This window comes from Phoca vitulina, unplaced genomic scaffold, assembly GCF_004348235.1.
Source record: "Phoca vitulina isolate PV1807 unplaced genomic scaffold, GSC_HSeal_1.0 scaffold69, whole genome shotgun sequence".
Lineage (NCBI taxonomy): Eukaryota > Metazoa > Chordata > Mammalia > Carnivora > Phocidae > Phoca > Phoca vitulina.
In genome coordinates, this window is record NW_022589772.1 from 3,411,386 (window position 1) to 3,439,249 (window position 27,864).

The following is a 27,864-nucleotide window of genomic DNA, read 5'->3' on the forward strand; positions in this document are numbered from 1 at the left end:
CACAGGAATTACTCTCCTATTGGGCCAATATCACTCTATAGGGACCGACCCCATGGCCAAGTTTATGATTAAGTCCGTGTTCGCCCTCAGTCAACCCTCAGAGTCAGACAGAAAATAACTCGCCCTGGCATATCCCTGGGTCTCCCATCCACACGCAGCAAGCATCTATAGAGCAACTGTTAGGTATGATTAACGCCTCCCACCAAGATTTGGTTAAACTCAAATCCACCCCTAGCGTCTGACTGCTGGATCTGTATGAAGCCCGGTCCCGTCCAATACCTAGGTGTCATCCTCAACCAGTCCACCGTGTCACCTCCCACCTTGGCACCGCAGACCTCAGATTCTCTTTTTGGCTCCGGTACTGTTGTATGGAAACTCTTCCTTTCCCGTCACGGGTCACAGTCGGGTCTGTGCGCCTAACACTTTTCTGGCTTGTGATCAAGGTGTATATATCTGCATCACCCCGCACAATCAATCATGCACACTTATCAATCTCTTACCCGATCTTTCAGTCCCGGGGCCCCACTTATATGGAGACCTCCTAGCTGACCCCGACGTTCCCCCACAGCCATCCCTCTTATCGTGAGTCTGTGGGCTGTGTCAAGTGTTGCCTGATGTCTCAAGTTCAGTACCAGGGGCTAACTCAACAACTCACGGTGGATTTTTCTGCCCTCACTCAGTTGACCCTGGCCCTGCAGCGCCAACTCGATTCACTGGCCCCAGTGGTCCTCCAAAACAGGCGCAGGCTCGACTTGCTCATGGCCCCACAAGGGGGGGCTCTGCCTCTTCTTACAGGAGGAATGTTGTTTCTATGTAATGAGTCGGGGGTGGTCCAAGAAACTCCCGACTCAATTACAGGAACGAGTAAGTCACTGGTGGGAAGCACTCCAGCTGACATGGTGGGATTCCCTCTCACAATGGTTCCCTTGGTTCGCCCCCCTCATCGGCCCCCTCCTAATGCTCCTCCTCACAGCAGCATTTGGTCCTTGTATTCTTAATGCCCTTACTAGATTTATCACTGCTCAAATTGCTAAGATCAGACTCCAGTTGCTCCTTACTATCGCCCCATAGATGAAAATGATGCCCTGTAAACTAGGTGTTTAAAGGGGCATCAAAGAGGGGAATGATAAGGAAAAATCTGTGTCCTAAGATGGCTGACCAGGCCAGCAAGGGAGTCCTAGCCCCTGCCCCGGGGCTCTTCCGCGTTCTTCTCTCTGCTCTGCTTCCCGCACGTGCCAATCTGGGTTCCTCTCCCTGCCCCGCTTCGCGCACGCGCCAAGAGTGCCCAGTACGCGGAAGTAGAAGTGTATAAATTGCCCCCTTTGTTTGTGCTCGGGGCTCAGACCTTTGGAGACCACTGTCCTCTGAGCCCCCTGGCGTTAAATAAACCTCCTATCCTCCAAGATCTCCGAGTGCCGCTCGGTTCTTCGTCGGGCGATCCAGTCCAGGTTCCGTAACAATAGCAGCTTTATTCATATCTAAAAACTAGGAACGGCTCACGTGTCCTTCGATAGAATGGATAAACAAATGAGAGCATATCCATACAAGAAATGCTGCTCAGCAATAAATGTGAACTGGCACACACAACATGAATGAATCCTGAATACACTGTGCTGAAAGAAGCCTTACACAGGGGCGCCTGGGTGGCTCAGTCGTTAAGCGTCTGCCTTCGGCTCAGGTCATGATCCCAGGGTCCTGGGATCGAGCCCCGCATCGGGCTCCCTGCTCGGCAGGAAGCCTGCTTCTCCCTCTCCCACTCCCCCTGCTTGTGTTCCATCTCTTGCTATGTCTCTCTCTGTCAAATAAATAAATAAAAATATTTAAAAAAAAAAAAAAAAAGAAGCCTTACACAAGGGAGCACATGCCCTGATTTATTTATATACATTTTGAAAAACAAACTAATCTATGATGGAAAAATCAGAAGGAACAGTGGTTACCTAGGGGATGGTCTGGGATGACAGAGATTGACTAGGAAGGAGCATGAGGGAATTTCCTGGGGTGATGAAAATGTTACCTAGATAAGGGCTTGAGTTTCACAGATGCAGGATTTTTCAAAATTCACTGCATCAAACACAAGATTTGTGCATTTCATTGCCTGTAAATTTTACCTCAAAAGAGAAGAAAGTGAACCTTTAACAAATACTCAATTCTAGTTAACAATATGCTGAAACATTTAGGGGTGAAGTACACTGGAGTCTGCCATTTTCTTTGTAATGCATAAAAAAACAAGGATTTATAGATGGATATGTGAAAAGTCAAGTAAAGTAAAACGTTAATTGTAAAATCTAGATGGTGGATACACAGATGTTCACTACGCAATTATTTCAACTTTTCTGTACTTTTAAAATTTTTCATAATAAAATGCTGGAAAAAATAAGCAGTGAGTAAAGGAAAATAAAACAAAAGCCAAATCTATACCGTGCTTCAAAAGTAGGAGGGGGAAAACTTCTTAGGTAGTTGAAGCTATTTTAGCAGAGCAAAAGGAATGAAAGAAAATTAAAACAAAATTCAACTGCTGAAGCAGGCAAAACAAGTTATAAAATCATGGTGTTTTTTGGGTTTTTTTGGGGGGGGTTGGTAAGGCCATCCATATGGTAGAACTTTTCTATTTTATTTTATGAGAGTTACCATCTTAACAGACTTTTAAGTGTACAATACAGAAGTGTATTATACAGCACATCTCTAGAACTTCATCTTGCATAAAAAATTTATCAAGATAAAAACTCACTTTGATCTGGCTAATATATCAGGAAGGAAAGAAAACATTAGTTTTTTTAAGTCTAGAACTTTAGTACTCCAGTACTAGGGTAGAATTTTTTTTCTATAATTCTGCAAATGATTTGAAAAACCTGTATTGTATAGTTTGGAAAAAGCCATTAAGGTCTGCCAGAAAAGATCCATTACTTGATTAGGTGAAGGAACTGACCGCCCACAGAACACCAATAAATCAATACAATTAATCAGTAATGTTTGCTAAGATAGATCTTAACATTTTTATTCATGGACTGGCCTGTATTTTCACAGGAAATGATCCAGTTTAACCTCTATATTGTGAATCACTTCTCCCAGCCCCCTTTCACAAAAAATCTAGCCAGTGGCAAGGACCACCTACCAGAAAACCCCAAAACCCAACAGCTGTTCAACAGTAAAGGACTGCCTGATTTCCAAGCTCATAAGCAGTGAACTCAAAAAGCGTTGATTATTAGGGAATTAGTGAAGCAGTAAAACCTGAAATGGTTCACTCACCTCAATTAGTTTCAACTACAAATGTGTATCATGGTTTAACAAAATTTAGTTTTACAAAGTAGCTAGTGAATACTTTTGAGAATTACAAAATTTGAAGACTCAGTTGCCTATACTATAGGCTTCTCCCAACCCCCAGATGTGCCTTGTTAGGTACCTATCTACAGACCTTACGTGATGGCTTCTCTAAAATTGTTTTTCAGCAATCAAGGCAAAATTTTTTAAAACCTTAACTCTTAACTCGTAAACATGTATTCTCCATATTGCCAGTTGCCAAGGTAGTTTTTAAAAAAAAAAAACTATTATGAAAAACTTCAAACACTAAAGTAGAGGGAAGAGCATAGTGAACCCAAGCTTCAACAAGTATTCAACGATTAACATGCAGCTCATCTTTCATCTATAAACCCTGCCACCCAGGTTTGAGGTGATACCCAGATTTATCAATCTGAAGTGGTTTTAGTCCCACAGTAGTTACCTAAACTCAGGTCCATCCTTTCCTGAAGCTGTTATCACCCCAAGCACAGGGACCCCACACATCCCTGAATCTGCCTTTAATAACTGAAACAGAAGACAAGTGTTCTAATCAAGCTGCTCCAACTGAAACTTATTCTAGTGAGACGGGGGAAACAAGAGGTTGTCTTTTGCTGTATTTATTCTGAATTTAGTTCTTATTACAAATGGAAATTATAAATGGCTTCAAGGGTTTCATGCAAAATGAACATTTGTCCCAGATTTAGAAAAAGTCTAGATTAAGTTCATGTACAGCCCTTCCTCAATGGGCTATAGATTTCATTATTCATAGAGATTTATGTCTGAATTAAGTTCTGGATGTCTGGTGTTCACATAAGAAATGATTTGTTGCTACTTTTATTTCCAAAGCTAATTAAAAGGTTATGCCTTGATTATAGGTTCCAAAGGAAAAATGAAAGATGTTTGAAAAATTCACAAGTCTTGAATTTCAATAGTAAAACAGATTCAGTATTTTCATTTGCTCTTAAACCAAGGCAGAAAACTGCAATTAAGGGGCGCCCGGGTGGCTCAGTCGTTAAGCGTCTGCCTTCGGCCCAGGTCATGATCCCGGGGTCCTGGGATCGAGCCCCACATGAGGCGCCCTGCTCAGCGGGAAGCCTGCTTCTCCCTCTCCCCTACTTGTGTTCCCTCTCTCGCTGTGTTTCTGTCAAATAAAATATTTTTTTAAAACTTCAATTAATTTTGAAAGTAAATATACACAGCATAAAAAAGAATTCTCATTGTTTTCCTCAGTATGGAAATGATCCAGCTTTCTACCTTTGCTTTGGTGTAATCAGATCTATCTCAGGAAGGGGGTAGAAGTAAAGGGTCAAGAATGAACCACAGTGCCTTTGGAGCAGAGGGAAGACAGGAAGTTTTTTTACAACATTAAGGGCCCTAAAGAGGTAATATGAAAAAGAAAAAAGTCTACCACTATGTTTATACTATAGGTTGATTAAACACATTAAGTCTTAGGATTTTGTAATTACCAGAAAAACCACTTCCTTTTTATCTGGAAGCTACTTTTCAAAAACCACTGCAGACTTCTGCAGCAATACAGGTTACCTTCACCCTCTCAAACCCCAAAACAATAGGAGGGCCAGGGTACATGCTTGATTATTTCTTTGAGAAGACTGACTGGAATACATCAACAAGTAGACTAAACTTGCATGATTTTAACAGACCATAAATACTGATTTCCACACTGGTGACAGACAGTTAATAATTAGGTTGATCTAGTATACACCACGATCCCTGGTTTTCTGGTTAAGAACAAGTATCTCATTAAATCACTTTAATTAGTAATGGAACTCAAAGCAAAGCAGCAACCTGTAAGTTTAAAATAAAAACAAATCAACTGGGAGCTTAAGGCAAACATGCTTGTCTCAAAACCACACAATTTCCAGACCCACATTCTCAAGGCAGACTATAACCTTCTAAAACAATCCTTAGAAGCTAATTAGTAAACCATTGAGAGTTGAAGATACAGGACAATCACTTACTGTGAGTTATATATATTCCAGAAATGTTAGCATATTTGAAAAATCTCGGAGAGGGGTTGCTCCATGTTTTAAGTTTGACTAAAATAAACCTTTACTTAAAACATGAAACAATTTGTAGGCTGCACAAATTGAGGACCCAGGAGGTCAGGAGAGAAGAAGCTAAAACATAATACACAGTCAGGTTGTTATAAAGATCAGCACACTGTTGTCCCATCTTTCTTTACTAAACCCTGATGCCAACTTGTACAGCAAGGGCTTCTTAAGATGAAGGATGTAAAAACAAAACACAACCAGTTCCGTATCTATTTAGAAAGAGAAGTCTTAACTAGTACATGGATTTAGAACTCATTAATATCAATTATCTTCAGAACAGTACATTGAAGATAGTATATTTTCTTTAAAATGGTTCCCCCCCCCCCCAATACTTTAAGCTGCTAAGTTTCCTGGAGCCTGGAGGTTCTAAATGGTTCTTTTTGCCTAGGGTGTAGCTGAAGGTGGGAAAAAATGGACTGATTCACAAGAACAACCTTTAAAGATGGCAATATAAGTAGGTTTTGTGGCAACCAAAGAATTCTTTTTAAATAGCTGTCAGGTGAGATACAGCAAAGCATTCATTATGAATAACCCCTCACAGAACTGATGAATACAGAGGATCTTGTGGTCTTTGGGTAAATAAAAGGGAAAAGATGAAAGAGTTCTCACAGAAAGTCAGAGACAAGGCAAGGCAGGCCTACAGAGATACAAGGTAAGTCTAAAAACAAAAACTGAAAGATACAACTATTGGAAGTACAGGACAATGAGAAAGTAAGTCTAGGTTAAAGTTCCATAAGGGAGTTAAAATTTAAAAAACAACAACAACAACAAAACTCCACAACCTAAAAAGGGACATTTTCAAGGGAAAAGAACTGGTAGTATGCATCATAATGCCTTGCGAATGAATCACATTTCAATTGGGACCCACAAGTTCATGTCATAAAATTACATTTTTTTTTTTGCCACCAAGATAGCAGGGGAAAAACATTAGGACAATCCAATGTCTGGTACTCTTTGCTGACACAAAAAAAAAGAAAAAAAAATCCCACTCATTTTAGCAATTTTAAATGCTAATTTTTATTTACTGCTAACTGTGCAAATGACACCAATTCAATACTGTGCAGTAAAACAGTTACATAAATCCAATATCAAACAATAGCATATGGGATATATCTAAAGCAGAGCACCATGTGCCTTCAAAACTGATTAATATCACAGAACATAACTCAGTTCAGACAATTCTTAAGAAACCTGAAAAGCTCTCTCATTTAATAGTTATCCAGAAGCAACTGCTCTTGGTTTTTTTATTTCCTAGAAAAAAGTGAAAGTTATTCCAATTTTGCACGGTTTAATATGATGTGTGACATCTGAACCAAGGAAGTAGTTTGTATGATTTATTCCTTTTATCAACTGGAACCATCAGCTAATACAAAGTTGACAAGCTGGCTGGCAGGAAAACAGCTGAATGTAATGAAATATGCTCAACATGGGGCTAGCTGTACATCCATCTCAATTTCTTTATCCACAACCCAAAGTAATATTCCTTTATTTAAAGTAGTATTTTAAATCAAAAGATAAAATAATCTTAAAGACAGATAGTAACCACCCTAACCACCTAAATCACTTTAACATAAAATACTTTTTAAAAACCAAAACAGCAAAAAATGGCAGTGCAAGAATACTTCATACTGCTGAATCTTACATATTCTGAGGTATGTAATGAGAAGCTGAGGGAGGCGAAGCAATATAGCCAGCTGGCCCAGGATTCACAGCACCATGAATTTGAGAAGAACCACCATATGCTGCACCAACTGGATGCCAAGGGGCAACATAGGGATAATCTGGCATAACAGAAAGACAGGAATCAAAACCCGGCAAAGGTGGTGGCCCATAGGGATCTGACATCATTGGATAATAGACTGCTCCATGAGGGACAGATGCAGGGTCAGCATTTGGAAAAGTACCTGAAACAAAGAATGCAAACAGTACACACTTTATATACAAAGATTCACTAAAACATCAACATAAATGGATGTTCAGGTAAAAGTGAAACTCAGCACTAACTACAGGAAAGATCACAGCAAATGTGGCAACAGCACTTTCATATATTTATTATTTTTTTTTAGAGAGAGGAAGAGGGGGGGTAAGGGGCAAAGGGAGAGAACCTCAAGCAGGCTCCATGCCTAGTGCAGCACCCAACGCGGGGCTCAATCTCTTCGACCCTGAGATCATGACCTGAGCAGAAATTAAGAGTTGGAAGCTTAAACGACTGAGCCACCCGGGCATCCCAGAGCACTTTAGATATGAACATTAGGGACTGAAGCCAGCTACTAAAAGATTATATGAAAATTTCCTAATTATAAAAATTTAAATATGTGTGTGTGTATAATGGGTCAAATGTATTCTACCTAGAGACAGCTATCTTTCTGGGATGATTTAGTACCTACAGACTACATACAGAAACATTCTCTAGAGTCCTTCTAGTCTCATAAGGGTAGTTCCCAATTAAGTTATCCAATAGTTCCCCACAGTGACACATATTATCCAAATAACCATTTTGTATTACTTTAGCAATTTAAAACTCTGGTGTGTATACAATCTGGTCTATCTATACTTGAAGGTTCTGAAAAGCATCCTAAAGACCAAACATTAAAGTGTCACCTCTTGAATATCATTAAGATCCTAGCATCACTTTAATTTTACACCACTTTTGCTACCATGAGTCAGTTTTAGTGGAAATAGATGCAGTTCTGTCCTTGCTATAGTGACTATGTAAATATTAAAAAGGAGTCCTTCATTACCTGGAATAACGTAGATGAGCACATTCTGTGGAATGAAGACTGCCACTGTCTCATGGTTTACAATAATTAAAAATAATTCTATAAAAGGTACATGGTACAAAAATGCAATGAAGGTTGACACTTTAATTTTTATTACTATGGGCCATATCACATCACCACACTAGGGATAAGATTCTATAGTGCTAATATTTCCAAACCATTAAAATGCTTTAAATGAAGGGAGAAACAAAAGGAAATTCACATTTCTCACACGCACCAGGCACAGTATACTTCTACATATAGTATATACATATATCTCATTTAGTTCTTACAGTAACCCTGGCAATATTCCTGTCAAATAGTTCCCATTTTACAGAAAATCGGGCTTAGGGAGGTTAAGTAACTTAGCTGAGATCACAACCATCAAGTAGCAGTGCTGTAATGTGAGATAGATTTGGTTCTGTTAGTCTATATAATTTTTTCTACCTCCTGCTGATTCCTTCTAAGGGCAGTCAAGATCCTATTCTAAATCCTTTAAAATGCTGCTCCATCTATACAATACTGTTAATTCATAGAGAAACCATCTTTATGGTCTGGCACAGCGGTCTCAAACTTTTTGGTCTCAGGATCCCTTTACACTCTTAAAAATTGATTATTTCAAACAGCTTTTGTTTATTTGAGTTATACCAATATTTACTGTATTAGGAATTAAACTAAGAAAGTTAAAAATATTTATTAATCCATGTAAAAATAAGTTTATATTCCAAAACAAAAATATTGTGAGATAAGTGTCATTGTTTTACATTTGTGCAAATCTTGAATGTATGGCTTAATAAAAGACAAATGGATTCTCACATCTGCTTCTGTATTTAACCAATTGTGATACATTGTTTTGAAGTATATGAAGAAAACCTGGCCTCATACAGATATGCAGTTGGAAGAGAGAGAAGTCTTTTAATAACCAGCCTTTTCAGATAATTAGATATTCTTTGATGCTACACCAAAACTAGGTAAGTGGTAGTCGTCAAAGGTGAGTAGCAATGTGGACTTTTTCATACTCTCTCAATATTGAAATCCACTGTTTTATCTTGCACTTTGAATATATCTTTTACAAAATTATACATAGGTAACACCATGCATTGGTAATTGTAAAAGTATTATTGTACTGAGTTACACAGATCTCCCAAATGTTCACACATTTTATTATACAGTGTGAAAAAACACATTCATTAACAGCCCCATCTATCTTTTTAAGCTTTTATTTTTTTTAAGTGATCTCCACCCAACATGGGGCTCAAACTCGCAAGTCTGAGAACAAGAGTTGCATGCTCTACTGACTGAGCCAGCCAGAGGCCCCAATAACTCCATCTATCTAGAAAAGTATTGAGAAGCTGTCAAGCTCATGGCAGCAGATATAAGTTTTCCAAAATTCTAATTTTTATTTGAAAGCTGGGATTTTTATCTTTGTTTTTTCCAAGATTTATTTATTTGAGAGAGAAAGAAAGAGAGAGAGGCCCCTGGGTGGCTCAGTCAGTTAAGTGTCTGACTCTTGAATTAGGCTCAGGTCATCATCTCAGGGTCATGAGATCTAGCCCCACATCAGGGTCTGCGCTAAGCGTGGAGCCTGTTTAGGATTCTCTCCCTCCCTCTGCCCCTCCATCCCTGCTCATGCTCGCTCTCTAAAACAAACAAGAAAACACAGGTCTAGAATATGGGCCAAATGAGATATCTGAAGGTTATTATTAAATTACACATAATAAAGTCCAATTGTCCTTCTTGCAGGCACTCTCATTACATACTCACTGTTTGCCGATGCTTCCGCCTGTGTGCCATCTTGTCTCCCCACCTCACCATACAACTGAGGAACTGTCTGCTCTACCAGAGAAGATGACTCAGCATAGACTGGATAATTCTCTGCATGAAGCTGCTGCTGCTGCATCTGTGGCGCATAGACCATGGAGTGCCAGTAGTTGTGGTGATAGCACTTGGGTAAGAAAGAAAGAAAGACTTTACAATCTCTTTTCTTAAAGTAGTACAGTTACTCACTAAAAAACAAACAAACTAGGCTATGATTTTCAGGTAGAGTAGCATTTTTGACCTAAAAGAACATTTGGAAAATCTATTCTCTACTACAACTTTTAACTTCTTTTGCAGGATCTATCTCGTATTTGAACATAGGAATTCTTTTAAGAAGGCATCCTAAGGAAATTACAAATATACACAATGACCTGTATACAAAGATGTCTTTCCTAGCATTATTTTTAAAAGCAAAACAGAGTGGACTAAGTCACAGGGATGAAAGGTACAGCATAAAGAATATATATAGCCCATGGTATTGTAATAGCATTGTATGGTGACAGATGGTAGGTAGCTACATTTGTGATGAGCACAACAAAATGTATAGACTTATTAAATCACTATACTGTACACCTGAAACTAATGTAACATTGTATGTCAACTATACATCAATTTTTTTAAAAAGAAAAAACAGTGAACCACCTAAATATTCAACAATAGGGAACTGGATGAATTATGATATATCCATGATGGGATACAATAGAGGCAATAAAAAAATTGTGTTGTGAAATATTTAAGAAAAAAAGTGCTCACATTGTTAACTTAAAAGTTTACAAAATTACATAGCCTCATCAATATTTTGTAAAAGAAATAAATAAGCTATAAGGAAATATATCACAGTGTATAGTGGTTGTACACATGATTTCGGTTATCTTTATGCTTTAATATTTTTCACATGTACTACAATGAATGCTATTACTTTTGATATAAAAAAGCATTAAAATAACTATTCTGAATGTCTTTCTATTCCCATGATGTAAAATGCAGATGTTTTAAAATGCCTCAGACATCTGACATGAATTACAGTGTTTCCACATGTACCTATAATAAACTAATATAACTGAAGGTGCAAGTAGTTTATATTTTCAATTCTTGAAACTGCATTTAGGAAATAAGAACAAACATCCCATTCCACTATTCTTAATTTATAAATGTGTGCCAGTTGGAGAAGACAGTTTTCTAGTGAAATCAGTGTCTGGGAATATGAACTAATCTGAGCATTATCCAGGAGTCTGTCTGGTTTACTATCATCTGCTAAATCTTAAAATGTATCATTCCATTTTAGGAAATATGCCATCTTGTTATATCAGAAGTCAGGTGTATTTCGGGGGGGGGGGATGATGTCTGAAAGAACAAAATAAAAGAGCTCTTACCTGAAATCAGAGACACCTTTCAGGGATATTAAGATATTTGTCAGAACCCTCACCCTTCTACAATTCAGGGGAGTGGTGAAAATCAGTGTTTGGTAAATATCTATGAACACATAACTGCTTTAAAAATAATACAGCCCTTTAAATGTCTTTGAATCAGTCCAATTACTTTTCATATAAAATGTAGAAATAACCATAAAAATGTTTCAAGCAAGACAAATGATCCATTTATTATTGAAACAGAAAAACACAGTGAAGGGTTGGCATATATATGATGCTAAATATGGGGGCCAATAAATGTTTAAGTTGTGCTGCTTAGAGCCACCACTTGCCATAATTTAACTATTTTATAAGAGGAACTGAAGCACTGGGAGGCTCAAGTACAAAACTGACTTATATCATCTTCAGAATTATCTTATCTCTTCACAGTGTTCTTGGCTTTTAAAGTTCAAGAGTCTGATTATCAAACCAGCTTACATTTTTAATCTAGAGTTTGTCAAAGCAATTTTAACATGACTTACCTGCAATCCCAGATTGAAATAGTACTGCAAAACTTTTGTATCTAAAATTAAAAATCTTAATTTTAGTGCTAGAAGACATAAGCAATTAGAACTACCACTTAAAAGCTTTTCTGAGTATAAAGTAGTTATAAATATAGTCTTCTTGCATCACCACCACCCTCAATTCTATCTTACAGTAAATGACCACTTACCTGCCACTATAGGTAAGATCATTTTCTGATCCAAGGTTTAATTACCAAATACATATTTTATTTCTAGTCTGAGTATTAGGCAGATGTTACAGAAATACTACTCTGCTAATATTTAGAAAGAATCCAGTAAAGGCATTTTCTTGCTTGTCTCAAGAATAAAATCAAGACTTTATTCTTGAGACAAGCAATTTACTACATAACCAATCATAATTGTCTTCTGTTAATGGAGCTACTACACAGTACAAACTAATGCTCTAATGCCAAGATTAATGATGCCTAATATAACTAGCACTGTATCAAACAATTCACCTTGCTTTTACTTAACATGACTAACATACCACACCACTAGAACTCCAAAAAGAGGAGGCAGTAAGAAAGGTAACTCAAAATAATTTATATCTTAAGGTGATAAAAGCTTCTTCATAGAACTTAACATATTTCACAAATAAATAAAAACTAGATGTTATGGGATAAGAGGGAATAATCTTAGCATTCTAATTATATCTCTAAATGAATTTTTATTGACTGACCTGGGATCCATGTATATTCTTCTAAGTTAACTTGAGTCCCACTAACAAACTCTAAGAAAACCCCTTTTTCTTAAATTGGAGACTTCTGATATGTAGAAATATATTTACTACCATTTTAAAACAATCATGATTGCTTTTATTTTGACCATTATGTGGGAGTAGAGTATAAAGACTAAAGGTTAAGCTAAAGAATATCAAAAGATAATAGCAGGAAATAAATTCACAAATGGCAGAGGATTCCATTCCTTGGTGTATGTATGTTCACACAGAATTTGTATACAAATAGCCATAGCAGTATTATTCACAGTAGCAAAAAAGAGAAAACAACCCAAATGTGCATGAACTAATAGATAATAAAATGTGGCATACTCATACAATGGATTATTCAGCTATAAGAAAGAATGAAGTACGGATACATGCTACAACATGGATGAACCTTGAAAACATCATGCTAAGTGAAAGAAGCCAGTCACAAAAAGACCACATACTGCATGATTCATATATGTCAAATGTCCAGAACAGGCAAATCTATAGACACACAAAGTAGAAGAGTGGTGGCCTGGGGGAATGAGAAGTGACTGCTAATGGGTACAGCGTTTCTTTCTGGGGTGACAAAAATGTTCTAGAAATAGTGGTGATGATTGCACATATTTGGGAATATACTAAAAACCACTGAACTGTACACTTAAAATGGGTGGCTTCTATAGTATGTGAACTAGATCTCAAGCTGTTAAAAAAAAAAAAAGGCGCACAGATAGGGACTATAAAAACTCAGAAACATCACTTTGAGATATAATGGGGGGTATCATGAAAATGACTGGATTTTAAGAGGAAGATGGAAGACTGGAGGGGAAAGAATTTGAGTAGATCACCATATGCCAGCAAACGTTTAGAAGTAAAAAATCAGGTGCAGAGTTCTTGCAAAAGTAGAAAGAGATAAGGGGCACCTGGGTGGCTCGGTCATTAAGCCTTCGGCTCAGGTCATGATTTCAGGGTCCTGGGATCGAGCCCCGCATCGGGCTCCCTGCTCAGAAGGGAGTCTGCTTCTTCCTCTCCCTCTGCCCTCCCCCGTGCTTGTGCTCTCTCTCTCTCAAATAAATAAAATCTTTAGAAAAAAGTAGAAAAAGATAAGATACAACTTTGGAAAAATGACCAGCAGTTTCTTATAAAACTAAACACACTTATCTATGACCCATCAATTCCACTCCTAGGTATTGCCCAAAGGGAATGAAAACATAGGTTCATAAAGACTTTTTACAAGAATACTCACAGCCTTATTCATAAAAGCCCCCAAATGTAAATAACCCAGATGTCCACTAACAAAAGAATGAATGGGAATTTTTAAAGATTTTTTTTTTTTTTTTTTGAGAGAGAGTGAGTAAGCGACAGAGCATGAGCTGGGGGAAAGGCAGAGACAGACTCCCCGCTGAGCAGGGAGCCCGACACAGAGCAGGACCCTGGGATCATGACCTGCGCCAAAGGCAGACGCTTAACGGACTGAGCCACCCAGGCGCCCCTAAACAGGAATTTTTATACAATGAAATACTAACTCAGCAATAAAAGCAAATGGACTACTGATATATGCAACAATATGAAAGAATATAAAAAATAAGGCTGAGCTTAAGAAGCCTTCCATAAAAAGTATATATTGTATATTCATATGAAATTCTAAAACAAGTGAAACTATGACAAAAAAAATCGAACAGTGGCTGCCTCTTGGGGGTAAGTAGAAGCAGGGGTGGAAAAAGACTGGGAAGGGGCATGAGGTAACAGTGAGATAATGGTATCATTTTATACTTTGATGGGGATTTGGGTTACAAAGGTGCATGTACTTATTTCTCAAAACTCAGCAAGTATACACTTAAAGATTTGTGCATTATATGTTAACTTTACATCAAAAGAAAAAATAAACTCCAAACTCTAGTTAATGATATGTATGCTGAAGTTTTTATGGGGAAGAATGTTGATGTCTGCAATTTACTTTGGAATGCACCAAAACTGAAATGGATGACTTGATGGACAAGGAGATGGATGGAGGGAAAGATGGACAGATATGTGATAAAGCAAGTACAGTTAATGATAGAATCTAGGTGGCGAATACATGAATATTCATTTTGAAATTCAACTTTCATGTATATTTGAACTTTTTTTTAAGGATTTTATTTCTTTGAGAGACCGACTGACAGATAGTGAGAGAGCATGAGCAGGGAGGAGAGGGAGAAGCAGGTTTCCCGCTGAGCTGGGAGCCTGACGTGGGGCTCCATCCCAGGGCCCTGGGATCATGACCTGAGCCAAAGCAGATGTTTAACCGACTGAACCACCCAGGCGCCCCTGAACATTTTCATAATAAAATGTTGGGAAATGCAAAATCACCATTATGTGGTGACAGAGTAGATCTTGGGCAGGGATAGGTAAGTAAGCTACTCCTTAGTTTAATTAAAGAAACAAGACCACATGGCTTAAATCTGAGGCAGATCAGACCCCCAATTCCTCAAAAAAAAAAGAAAAAAAAAAAAAAACCTTCTCAGACTTCAAAATTCACTTGGAATCCTAAATATCGAAAACTGCAACAATTTCATACACTTGTGGCAGGAATGTAAGAAATGGAGAAATTTTGGTATCAATTCCTGCTTTTCAAAAAAAAAAAAAAAAAAAAAAAACAACAGGGCACCTGGCTGGCTCAGTTCATGATCCTGGAGTCCCAGGATCGAGTCCCGCATCGGGCTCCCTGCTCAGCAGGGAGTCTGCTTCTCCCTCTGACCCTCCCCCCCCCTCATGTGTGCTCTCTCACTCTCATTCTCTCTCTCAAATAAATAAAATCTTTAAAAAAAATTTAAAAAAATAGTTGAGAGAACAAAAAGAAAATGTTCAAGACAGACCTGTAGCTATCCAAAAAACCATCCACTTCTTGATTATGGAGAAGGTTTTCTCAGCTTTCAGTTCTTTCTTTCCTTAGTCACTTACCTAGCATTATGCTCTCAGGTCAATTTCCATTTGGACCCTACCCCCAGTAGATAACCAAAGAGAGATATGCTCTAAAATAAAAAAAATTTCAGACTAAATAACCCTCACACAACTCTCAAAATCTCTTTACCTTGAGGCAGATCACTGCCACTTGGATCACAGGAATAAGGTGGAGGTGGTGGTGGTAAGTTTGAAGCCTCTCCCACCTCAAGAGGAGGAGGTGGAGGTGGTAAAGAAGCAGCAGCAGCAGCAGGAATAGGAGCAGAAAGGTATGGATAGGATGGTGAAGCAATCACTAAAAAAGAAAACAAAGTAGCAATGCACAACTATAACACCTTATAAGCAGTAGTTCATCTTCTACTTTTGTGTCCCCAATATGGTCAAACAACTCTAATTCCTATGGTTTGACTTAAAAACTTGGAAGGTGAATTGCCCACATTCTTAGACATCGCCAGTTGAAACTGGGAGTTCATTACAGGTTATTTTGAATTAAGGTAATTACTGAAATTAAAAGGAAAAAAACTGGAAGTTGCAGAGTTTTGACTATAAAGACTTCATGATAAAAAAACATCAGCTAACAGATACATGAATGAAATACCATTAAAGCAAAATTTTTACTTAGCTTAATATAAAGTTAAGGATGTTTTCAGCCATCTGCCATTCTTAGTCAAATCACAAGATGCAGAAGCTAGTAAGAGAGACTAAACTACACAGATTACAGATTTAAGTAAACCTTGAAGGTTTCTACTTATTAGTAGCATCACTGGAATTTGGGCATTCTAAACCATGACAGTTCCATTTCTAAGGACACACAGAATCTAAGACAGGCTAGATGAAATACCTTATCCCTTTGACTTTATATACCTGTGGCTATAGTTTAAAAACAATATTCATTCAGGAGTTTCAATTTTTGACGTAAGAAATTCCAACATAGTAAAAGTAAGTATCTCCCATACACATACCAGATAAATTTGTTAAATTTGATGAAAGATGAATGATACAACCCTTCAAGTTCAATTCAATCATTTTAGCCAACTTAAGACATTCAAGTACTAAATTTATTGTGTTACCTGCACTGTAATTTTAACGCTGAGAAGTACAGAAACTTTAGTTTCAATGTTCAATAAAGATTTAAGTTCAGAGTTTTAGAACACTTAGTTTAGTACAGGAATGGTGCACACAAGCTGAATTTGTTATTCTGTTAATTTAGCAAGAGGAATTTAAGGTCAAGTATTAGAAATAATCCCTACTGTTTTTATTCCCTGACATAAATACTTACAATATACTTATCTATACCCTTTATACAGTTACAGGCTAACAGTGATAGAAGATGTCTTAGGGTGATTTAAAACTTGGATAAACAACTCTTTGGGGGTGATGAAACTGTTCTCTCTTGATTGTGGTGGTGGTTATACAACTCTATGCATTGTCAAAACTCAGAACTGGGCACCAAAAAATGATTCTTACTGTACCCAAATTAAACAGTAACATTTTAAAACGTGCTCAACTGTTTTGGAGTTTTGTCATGTACGTAGAAATCTCCACTTTCACAGATCTGGAAGAGGCATTTAAGTTTTAGAGTATCTCCAAATATTCAAAAGGCTTTATGAATTTGTTTTCCATAAAGTAATGGCTTTTTCAACTAAGCTCCACTTGTATTCCTTTTAAACTAGCACTCAAATCACACCATTTAAAAAAAAAAATAGCCATTAGCTAAAGATAGCAGAATGTGATTATGATCACTAGGTAAAAACCAACTACTAGACATGGATAGCTAAGTAAGTTCTCATGGGCCTGAATCAAAAGCAGAAGAAATTTGGAGATTATTTTATCTGAACTCACCTTCCCTGAAAATGCGTATTATAGTAAGTCCCTGAAGAAAAAGTTTTATAATTTCCAATTGCTCTAGAGATACATGAGCATCTCATTTGTAAGCTTAACAGGGCTCTATAGGTTTAACAGGTAGAATTTAAGGGATAGCTCCAAAACAATATAAACTTTACTAAAATATTAATGGAAACAAACATAGTCCATTCAAAATGCTTATTTGCCCTATGAAGCTGCAGTCTGTTTCAGGACGTTTCAGAAGAGCATATGAATATATATAGTAAGGCTTGATCATGATCTCAGGGTTGTGAGATCAAGCCCTGCATCAGGCTCTGCGTTGGGCGTGGAGCCTGCTTAAAATTCTCTCTCTCCTCCCTCTGTCCCCCCACCTGGCTCCTATACACAAACACGCTCTAAGGAAAAAAAAAGTACAATTAAAGTATTATTTACCTTGATTACTGTGGTTTTTGGCACTTTCTTAAGTTTTGCACCCAAGGCAAATGAGTCACTAGTCCTGGCCCTGACAAAAGCCTTGGGAACAGTTATCAAAACTCAGTTAACAGTATTTAATGCCTATGGGGAGATTCATATTAAAGGCAATCATTGCATCTAATGCCATGACAATGCCAGATAAGAAGTGACTTCATAATGGAGGATGGGTTGGGGCTGCCAGAGAGACACAAGAATAACACAATGGGAAACATGAGCTGTTTCATCTAGAGGAGTGAAAGAAATGTTAAAGTGTGATTACATAGCAGCCATGACCTAGTAGAGTTATAGCTGAGGTTGATAAGTGACTCAAAGAAGTAAAATAAATGCATTTTTAGAAATATCTACACAGAACACAATCTGACATTTAAATGGGAAGCTTTCAATGACTGTACATAAATGAGGCACTCCAACCAATGTTTGATTCACCTGTCATTTGATTTGAAGCTCAGAAGTCTGCAGAGCAGACAACTAATGCTTTTCCTTGCAATTAGCACAAAGTAGTAAAACCAGGGTCTACACTAACGTTTTCAGTGAAAAATTTCTATGGTCATTAATGAACATATATTGAATGCTTTTATTCCAGGAATTATGCTAAGCACTAATTTTTAAATTATAAGTGAATCAGATACAGAAAGCAAATCAAAATGAATTATTTTAAAGTGGACACTATCCAGGTCAAGAAATAAAACTTTGCCAGTCACTCCAGAAAACGTCTTTGTGCTCCATCCCAATCACAACCCTCTCCCTCCCACCGTAATTTAACCATTACCCTTTCACAGTAATCACTCCTTTGTGGTTTTAACAGTTTTGTCATCCAAACGTGCATCCCTAGATAGCTTTTAAAAGTTGAGGTCTTGAATGTCTTTTAAACTATCGGTCCCTTCTCCATCCGTCATTTCCTTTCAGTTTTTCTTTTGAAAAATCTTGGCCCTTTGACCTATTGAGTTTCCCAGTCTGTATTTTCCTGATTATATAGTCATGGTGTGTTACAATATGTTCTTCTGTATTTCCTGCAAATAGGCAGCTAGATCCAGGAGACTGGATCAGACTCAGGATTGATTCCTTTGACATACCTATAGGTAATGTTTCTGCAATCTTCACAGCTATTGCTGTTTAATACCTAATTCAGTAAGGACTGCAAAACAATTATCTTCACTGTTTAGTTAGAATACTAATATATAGAAACACTTTCCCTCATCTATTTGGTTACCCAGTGGTACAGTTCATATAAGGTAGGCAGGATAAATGCTTTATTCTTTCACTTTATTTTCCAGTTAAGAAAATGAACTGGTTTCTTGTCATCCTAAGGTGACCAATTTTTAAAATATCATTAAGAACTTTTATGTTTAACATATTTGGTATGTTCCAGTCTGCTGCAATTATCATCGTTGAGACTCAAATTGTTCCATCTTTGGCCAATGAGAACCTCTTCAAGATGGCTCCTGAGTTCTTTTGACATGGCCCCAGTAGTCTGATAGCTTCTTTGCTATCTGGTATGACAAAATGATATAGGCTCATCTTGAACATTTCCTGCCCAGACCTGGAATCTGCAGCCATTTCTCCACAAAGCTGCTTGGTTTTTTTAAGTAAGAAATGGCATGTCAAGACCACAAAATGAGTGCTAAGAATATTGTTTCTAGAACTTTTCAATGGACAGAGCTGGGAAATATACACGTATATTTAAAGATAAAACACCTGAAGTTATATTGATACTTCCAACTCAAATTTGAGACCATAAAAACTTTTCTTTAGCCTTATTATATCCATATTACCTTTCTTCCATACTTAGACTCCTGGTTTGCAAGGGCACAAGGGGATATAATTAGAGTATCCCATACTCACTCATTTGTTTTAGCCGACATTACAGTCTCAGAATAACAATCTGATTATCTAGATAAAAGAACCTCATGTGATTATTGAGGATTAAAAAATGCTTGGCATATGGTCTCTCAACTCTATTTTTAAGAATAGCCATACAATATCTACATAGTCCAAACATAAAGTTATTGCTATTACATAGTGTATTCTCCACTCTTAGCCCTCATTGTCTTAATTCTTTATGTAATTATACATTTAATACTTACCATTAGGTCTTCTGTCGATGTCTTTGTTTTGGTAGTCTAAAAGTCAACTCATTCTCTGGAACACTGATGTCCATCTAATACAACTTTCCGTGATGGCAGAAATATTCCGTATCTGTGCTGTCCAATACACTAGCCACTGGCCACATGTGGCTATAAGCACTTGGCATGTGGTTGGTGCAACTGAGCAACTGAAGATTTTATTTAATTGTAATTAATTAAAACTTAAATTGTCACATGTGGCTAGTGATTACCTTGCTTGACAGCATAGTTTTAGTAGATTCTTCAGGAAGGGCTCATGCAAGTAATATTCTCTGAATTCTTACTGCCTTTTAGGCTTGAAAATCAGTTTTGGTTGAATATAAAATCTTTGTTTTACACATTCCTTATTTTAAATGTTACTCCATTTTCTTCCAGCATAAAGAACTGCTGTCAAAGTTTGATGATTATCATTTTATTTATTTTATACTCCATAAGCTCTTTTATCTAGATAATCAAAGGACTTGCTTTTTCTTTAAAGTCTGGTCATTTTACTAGAATTATTTTGGTGTTGGCTGTTCTGGGTCAATATTCTCAGGGATGCAGAGTGCTGTTTCAGTATATAGTTTTAAAGTTTTTTAATTTCAGGGAAAGTTTTCTGAATTATAGTTTTCAGTATTTGTTCTTTTCCCTTACTTTGGTTTTCTTCTTCAGAGACTTCTATCACTGTTTGATCTCCTTTGCCTAACTTTAACAAGTCACTTGAATCTTTATCTTCCTTTTCTTCATTTTAGATTCCCCCTCCTTCTTATATCTTTCTTTTAAAGCATTATCTGTTGTATATACTTGGTCATGTTCTTTATAGTTTAGTCTTCGTAACTGAAATGAGTTTCTGCCATTTTTAATGCTTTTCTATCACTTCGAGTTTTTCTAATTCTGATCTGTTATTCTAAGATTTTTAATTCCAGTTATTCTTTAATGTTTTGTATTATATTATTTATATCTTTAGCTCATTCTGAAATAGCTGTTAGTTTAGTTGGCACATTTTAGTTGGCACATTTCTGACATGTCTTTACTGTCTATAGGGATATTATTCTTTTTTGTTCTTAAAACATCTTTGCATAGGATTTCACCTTAGTGTTTTTCCTTTGTCACTTGAAATTTTTTTCGGGGAACTTTAGAATGAGGTGGATAGGGGCGCCTGGGTGGCTCAGTTGGTTAAGCGACTGCCTTCGGCTCAGGTCATGATCCTGGAGTCCCGGGATCGAGTCCCGCATCGGGCTCCCTGCTCAGCAGGGAGTCTGCTTCTCCCTCTGACCCTCCCCCTCTCATGCTCTCTCTCTCTCTATCTCATTCTCTCTCTCAAATAAATAAATAAAATCTTTAAAAAAAAAAAAAAAAAATAGAATGAGGTGGATATAGGGTAGTTTTGTTTTTGTGTAGTGTTCAAAAACATGACTGCTTTCTAGGATTCCATGGCTCTGTTCTCCTCTGCTTTGGTCTGGACATGTTCTTTTCCCAATCCCGATCAATTCTGATTCCACTCCCAGTAGTTTCTCCCCAGTAAGGAATACTATCCTGACAGGGAGCCCTGGCAGGTCACTTTTGAGGGTTCTTAGGGGCCAGATTGCTCCAAGCCCTTCAAGTCCCTTTACTAGGTACCCAAAGCACTCACCTAGTATTGGAGAGGTCAAATCCCTTCCCAGTCTTAGCTGCTCCTTCCAAATTGGCCGCCCCACTTTCCAGTGAATTCTTATTAGCTCTTTTGGGGTTCTTCTGTTCTCAGGTCCATCAGACAACATCCCTGATGCTTCCGTCTTTTTGCTCCCACATAGACCCTGATAGCATGCAGGTCTTGTGACTGGTGGTTTGTCCCTAACTGCTTAGGGACACCTTGTGGGGATACCTTGTCACCTAGTTTCACTGTAAATGTTGTCCATGGGTTTTGGTTTTGCTATTTCCATTTTTATTTGAGGATTCAGATTAAATAGCTATGTTGTTGTTGCCACCACCTTCCCAGAATTCTGAGAATTCTAAATTATATTAACTCATTGGAATTTCATGACCACTTTATAAATTGGTACTACCAGTACCCCCAAGAGCTCATAGGTAAGGCTAAATAACTTGTCCAAAATTACAGAGGTAGGGAGTTGTAAAACCAAAATTCTAACCTAAGTTTCTTAAATCCTAGAGCCTATATTCTTTCTTACAACATTCATGGGAAAATGATTCATTATACAGAAAAGTATTTTACAGCAAACTTTTCAGGAATTCTGTGAAGTGTGAAACACCTCTACTTTAATTCCTGTATAATAAAACTTAAAGTTTAACTAGTAAAGTCCTCTAAATTTTCAGTGAGGTAGCAAAACAATAGCTACAAAATCATATCAAAGCCAAATTTGCAAGAAAAAAATTGAAACCCTGGCCCTGAAATCTCATGGATTCCTCAAATACAGAACATACTTTATTAAGTAGGTTAAACAAATTTAATACTAGAAATTAAAGTAATCCTATCTAATCACTAGAATTGTTGTATGTGCATGCTCATGAACAGGAAAAGAGGCTTCCCAAAGTAAGCAACCACCAATAACCTACCTGGCCTGCCTTGTATAGGTGGAGACACAAATAGAGGCTGTACAGCATTCTGTGAAGAAACTGAAGTGGTACTACTAGCTTGATTAGCTGCTGCACAGTTAGGTAAGACTGGAGCTGGAACACTATTGGCACAAGAAGCTGCAACTGCTGTAGAATTTACCATCATCTGTAAGGGCAGAAGAAAAGTTTAGAAAAGTTTAGTGATTTCTCAAACACTGTTAGTCTCTTATCTGATTCTAAGTTTCAAGATCTAGTATTTGGATGACTAAAATACTGAGAAATCAATCTTTATGTAAACCGTATATGAGGTTATTTCTTTTAAAAGAGCACAATTAACTTTAAAATCTTAATTTTTAAATTTATTTTTCTGAAAAATATATTAATATGATTCAAAAATCAAGTATAAAATTGTATACAATGAAATGTTTCCTTCCAACCCCTATCTTCCATCTGCCTAGTTCCCCTCCCCTCTCCCCAAACAGGTAATCTCTGGATTTCCTACATATTATCCAGAGATTGCTATGTTTGTTTTTACATGTGGATACATTTCCCCACGCTAACACATACTTTTTTTTTTTAACAGAAAAGGTGCTTTGCTTTTTTGTGTGTAAACTTCATGGGACTGCAATTTGTTTTTTCTGATGAGGCTGCAGCACCCACTACAGCACTGTGCACAGAGAGATGTTCACTACATAGTTAACACACACTTCATGAACATGCTGCTCTCAATGCAGTCTCCGTTTTCTTACCACACACTGCTGTGTGGCTGCTACCCATTCTGGTCCTCAGAAACTGTATTCAAAGTCACCAGTGGTCTTCATGGCAACAAATCCTAATAGACTCTTGCTAGTCCTTATGGTGCTTGACCTCCTGGCAGCAACTGACACTTGACTATTCCTTGAAACATTCCCTTCCTGGGGCTCCCATAGTACTACACTCTCCTACTTTTCCTCTTTCCTTAACTATTCCTTCCCTACCCATTTGCTAAAATTTGGTGATCTACAGGCTCTGTTCTGGATGCTCTCCTCAAATCTCTTCCTTTCCCCAGGATTATCTTATTCGCTCCCATGGTTTCAGCAACCTTTCTGATGCTAGCTCCCTATTCTTTACATTTCAGTTTCAGTACATGAGAGATTGACCAGTAATTTATATTAATTCACTCGTTATTTAAGAGGTTTGGAATAGGACTATGAGTAGTCAAACGCCAGCACATAGAACAATGTCTGGAACACAGGAGATAATCAATTTCTCGAATGAATTTTACTGATCACCGTGCCAGGCACCACAAAGTGCAATAATACTTAAATACGATGAAGGACAAGGAGAACAAAAAAAAGTCATTCCCCCCACCCATGTGATTGCTTGATAACACTATTAAGATTACCTTCTGGGGGTAGTTGTATGAGGTAACTGTGTCCTGAGGAGACATAGAACATGGTCTTCTGTCCTGAAGAGACTTTAATGAATATAGAAATGTAGTTAAGTAAGGGTAAATCAAGAAACCAAACAACATATCAATAAAAGATCTGATTTGTTCCAACATCTCCTAAAATTAAGTGAAAAGTGATCTGTCCTGAACGTGTTCAGATTTGGAAGCAACTACTAAGATAACGTTCCAAAAGGTATCACTCCAGTGCCTGATTTAGGTGACTATGCTATTTCCCATCTACAGAGAACCTGATCGTATCCAATTCTAGTCCAATGTAGATACTAAAATGTAGCGGAGGATTATAAACACTTTTTCAGTGGCCTTTCTTGCCTTAAAAGCTTCAAACTTAGTAGGACCAACAACAGTTTTACTAAACAAAAGCATTCCATCTAAAAATGTAGCTTGGGACAAGGGTGGATATATCTGGTTATTCAGCTGTAGCCTATCTAAGCAGGATGGAATATAATCCGAACACCACTCCCCTCTGGCTCAAGGTCTTCTTTGAAAGTAAAAATGATTTTTAAAGGGCTCAGTTATACATGACAAATTGTCGTGACAACAAAAACAAAAAACCTAGCAGAAATTGGTTTAACAATGGTAAGAGCACAAAGGGAATCAAGGAAAGTAATCACAGAGAACAAGAGGAATCATATTGTGACAAAAATGAGCCCAACTTACCATAGACTGCACATTTCTATTAACAATAATCGCTCCTCGGATAAACCTCATTGGCTACGATACTGCCACTGCACATTTCTAAAGTCAGTTTTCAAGTACAACCAAAGCACCTGCCAAAAAGTAAACTTTGGCTTTGACTCAGGGGGCCCAGTGTGAATGCTAAACAATTCTACAGAAGGATTTAGTTGAGAGTTGGGCACAGAAATAAATAGCAATAAATATTTATAGGGTTTTTTTTTTTTTTAGGAGGCTCTGTGCCTGGACATCTGTAAGTCCTGCACTGGTCCTCTCCCACAGCATGCTGTGAAAAAAATTACTTAGAAACTTGCTATAGAGGGCGCCTGGGTGGCTCAGTCGTTAAGCGTCTGCCTTCGGCTCAGGTCATGATCCCAGGGTCCTGGGATCAAGTCCCACATCGAGCTCCCTCCTCGGGGGGAAGCCTGCTTCTCCCTCTCCCACTCCCGCTGCTTGTGTTCCTGCTCTCGCTATCTCGGTCTCTGTCAAATAAATAAATAAAATCTTTGAAAAAAAAAAAAGAAACTTGCTATAGATTTGGTGACTGGGGAGTGGGAGTGGAGCACATCCTGAAGAGACTGAAAGCTACTGGGGATGTATGATAAAGTAAGTTCAGAACAAAAATGAACATGTGACAAATGAAATTAAAGGGAAAGAAATTAAGTATCAAAAAAGAGAGAAATTAAATATCTACTCTTGTCATCCTTGATGGTGAGGTTTTTACTTGTTTTTTCACTGGGGTGGCTATTTCAAGAAATGGCCTAAGAAGCATATGATGAGAATAGTAATGGCACAGTGAGAAGAAAAACTATTTCTCTAGAAGGGAAAAGGAAAGGGAAGGAGAAATAAGGGGAAGAGAAATCACGTATCATAGTTTTCTTCATTCCAAAGATGTACTGCCTAAACAGTGTAAACAAAAATTTAGTATGTGAGGTTAAGATTAACCATAATTAGAGAACAGAGGGTTGTTATTCAAGTTCTTACAAATATTCCCGTTCTCCTGGGTACATGGTAAGTTGTTCTTCCTGGCCCCATCTAAAGTTAGGTGCGGCCATGTGACTTATTTGGTCAATATGAACAGAAATATTAAAAGCCAGTGTTCAATTACCCTATCTTTGGTCCAGCAAAGTGACTGTGAAAGCACACATGTCCATCAGCCTGGGTCCCCCGAGTGACTATGATGAACAAAAGCCTGCTACCAACCTACACTAGACATAGAACATGAGCAAGAACAACTGTCCTGTGTTAAGCTGCTAAGATTTGGGGTGGGGGGGTGTTACTGCAGCATAACTTAGCTTGACTGAAACAGTAATTTGGTAATTAGAAGTAGGGTACGGTGCTACTGTAACAAAAACCTAACTTGAAAAGGAGAGAATGAACTTTTATCTCTTAGGGGAGGTTTGGAAAACAATGTTAGTTTTGTGTTTTGATTACTGTTGGCAGAGTTTAGCAACATTTTTTAAGATAGATGTGTACAGGAAAGGAGTTTGTAGGTAGGAATGAAAGGGAATAGAGAATCCTTGAATACAGGGACTTACAGGGTTGAAGACGCAATTGCTTCAAACCAAAATTGTAAAATATAAAACTGATAAATACTTTGGACAACAAAAAGCAGTTAAAACTTGGGTTTGAAGCAAAAATCAAATTGTTAAAATCTGATTGCATTAAGATATTTCAAAGCAAGAGTCCAACTAAGAATGCAACACCCACTGAATCCTTGCAATTGGACAAAATGGCTCATGGAAAAGCCTCCAAAAGTATGGCTCCTCCATCCCTGATAAGGTCAAGGTACTTGCAATCAGAGAGACACAGGGATAAGAAAGCAAATTATAGCAAATCTAAGTAGTATATCTATTAAAAAAAAGAATTGTCAGTATGGCTACTGGCATATGAAACCAAGAGGAATCATAGAGAGAAGCAGAATAAATTAATCACACAGCCAAAGAAACTATGAGCAGAACTAAAACCATCCAACTGAGATAAAACAACCCCTGGGCTCCTAATTTTCTCCAAGTAAGAAGCAGGCTGAGAAAGCTGCTCAGCTGCCAAGAAGGATTATTCCCCAAAGCCTACTTCAAATATGACCAAGGAACAAAGGGCCCTGGAGCAACCAAGAACCCCAGAAACAATGAATCAGAGAGCCCCTCCAGGGGACAATCCCCATGCCTAGGTTGGGGGCCCTCACAATGTCTGTCCATGATGTGAGAATTGCTACAGGCCATTAACTATTTCTCCCATTTTCCCCCCTTTCTGAATGGGAACTTTTACTGCCATTTTTCAGTCCCTGCTTCACCATTATAAATTAGGTATGTAGCGGTTAAATAACTTTGTGTCTTTGGTTTTAGGCCTCCAGATGAAGATGAGCCACATCTGGACCCAATGCACAGAGTACTACACATTTCCCAGAAACCTTGGGCTTTGAGTTTATTACACTGAATAAGATTTTTGGATTGCGTCCCTTGAGGTGGAATCGTCTTTTGCCTGTGGGAGGGAGTATGAGTTGAATGTTGTGGTCCTTAGCGCTGTTAAAATATTTCCAACTTTTTGACTTTCAGGCACGCATAAGTTATACTTTAATGGAACATATTCTGGCTAATGAAAAAGAAAGTGACAGGTGTCATCTCCAGGTGGAAGCTGTAAGAGCCAGGGCATCATTCACTACCTTTTGGTTCCTTCCTTGGCAACCATGAATGGAGCTTCTATCAGCCTGAGTCCCTGAGCAGAGCCCTCCTGTAGACCTCCACTGGATACGAAGCATAACCGAGAAACAAACTTTTGTTATATGAAGTAACTGAGACTTATGGCCCATTCTTACGGAAAAATCATAATAAAATCCTCTAAAAAATCATCAATGCCAATGTTTGAATTTCCTCTTGTATCAGCACATTAGGAGTATCATTAAATAGATTAATTTCAGGGTATTAATTTCATCTACAAAATGGGAATGAAGCCCTAACTACCTCATAGGATTATTCTGATTTAAATACATTTATATGTATCTCTCTTAGAACAGTGCCCTAGTACACAGTAGGAGATATAAAGTGCTTGCCATTTTTATTAAATACCTACCAAGTTTGCTGTAGATTCAGTTGTGCTATAAACACCTGAGGTTTCATAGTCTGGTTCTAGAGAATATAGCCAAAGTAAAGTAAAAAATGAGCATTATTTTATAATTTAAAATTGTATAAACAATGATGAATGTCAGATTATATCTAGATCTCACTGACCTGAAGGATAAATATATTCTTCATGATATCTCCCTACAAA

The 27,864-nt window shown here is 37.6% G+C and overlaps 1 protein-coding gene and 1 pseudogene across 1 annotated transcript in view; both read right to left on the reverse strand.

The window, feature by feature from the left end:
- Positions 1-6,342: 6,342 nt before the first annotated feature.
- Positions 6,343-27,864, reverse strand: part of ALG13 (ALG13 UDP-N-acetylglucosaminyltransferase subunit) — a 63,674-nt gene continuing 42,152 nt past the window's right edge. Inside the window, 9 exon segments of the mRNA XM_032392720.1 lie at positions 6,343-7,252; positions 9,872-10,052; positions 11,817-11,857; positions 15,632-15,796; positions 22,476-22,641; positions 23,860-23,931; positions 27,260-27,340; positions 27,667-27,722; positions 27,825-27,857. Coding sequence (XP_032248611.1) covers positions 6,987-7,252; positions 9,872-10,052; positions 11,817-11,857; positions 15,632-15,796; positions 22,476-22,641; positions 23,860-23,931; positions 27,260-27,340; positions 27,667-27,722; positions 27,825-27,857 — 1,061 coding nt within the window. The 3' untranslated portion in view covers positions 6,343-6,986.
- LOC116624720 lies at positions 24,547-24,662 on the reverse strand (annotated as a pseudogene).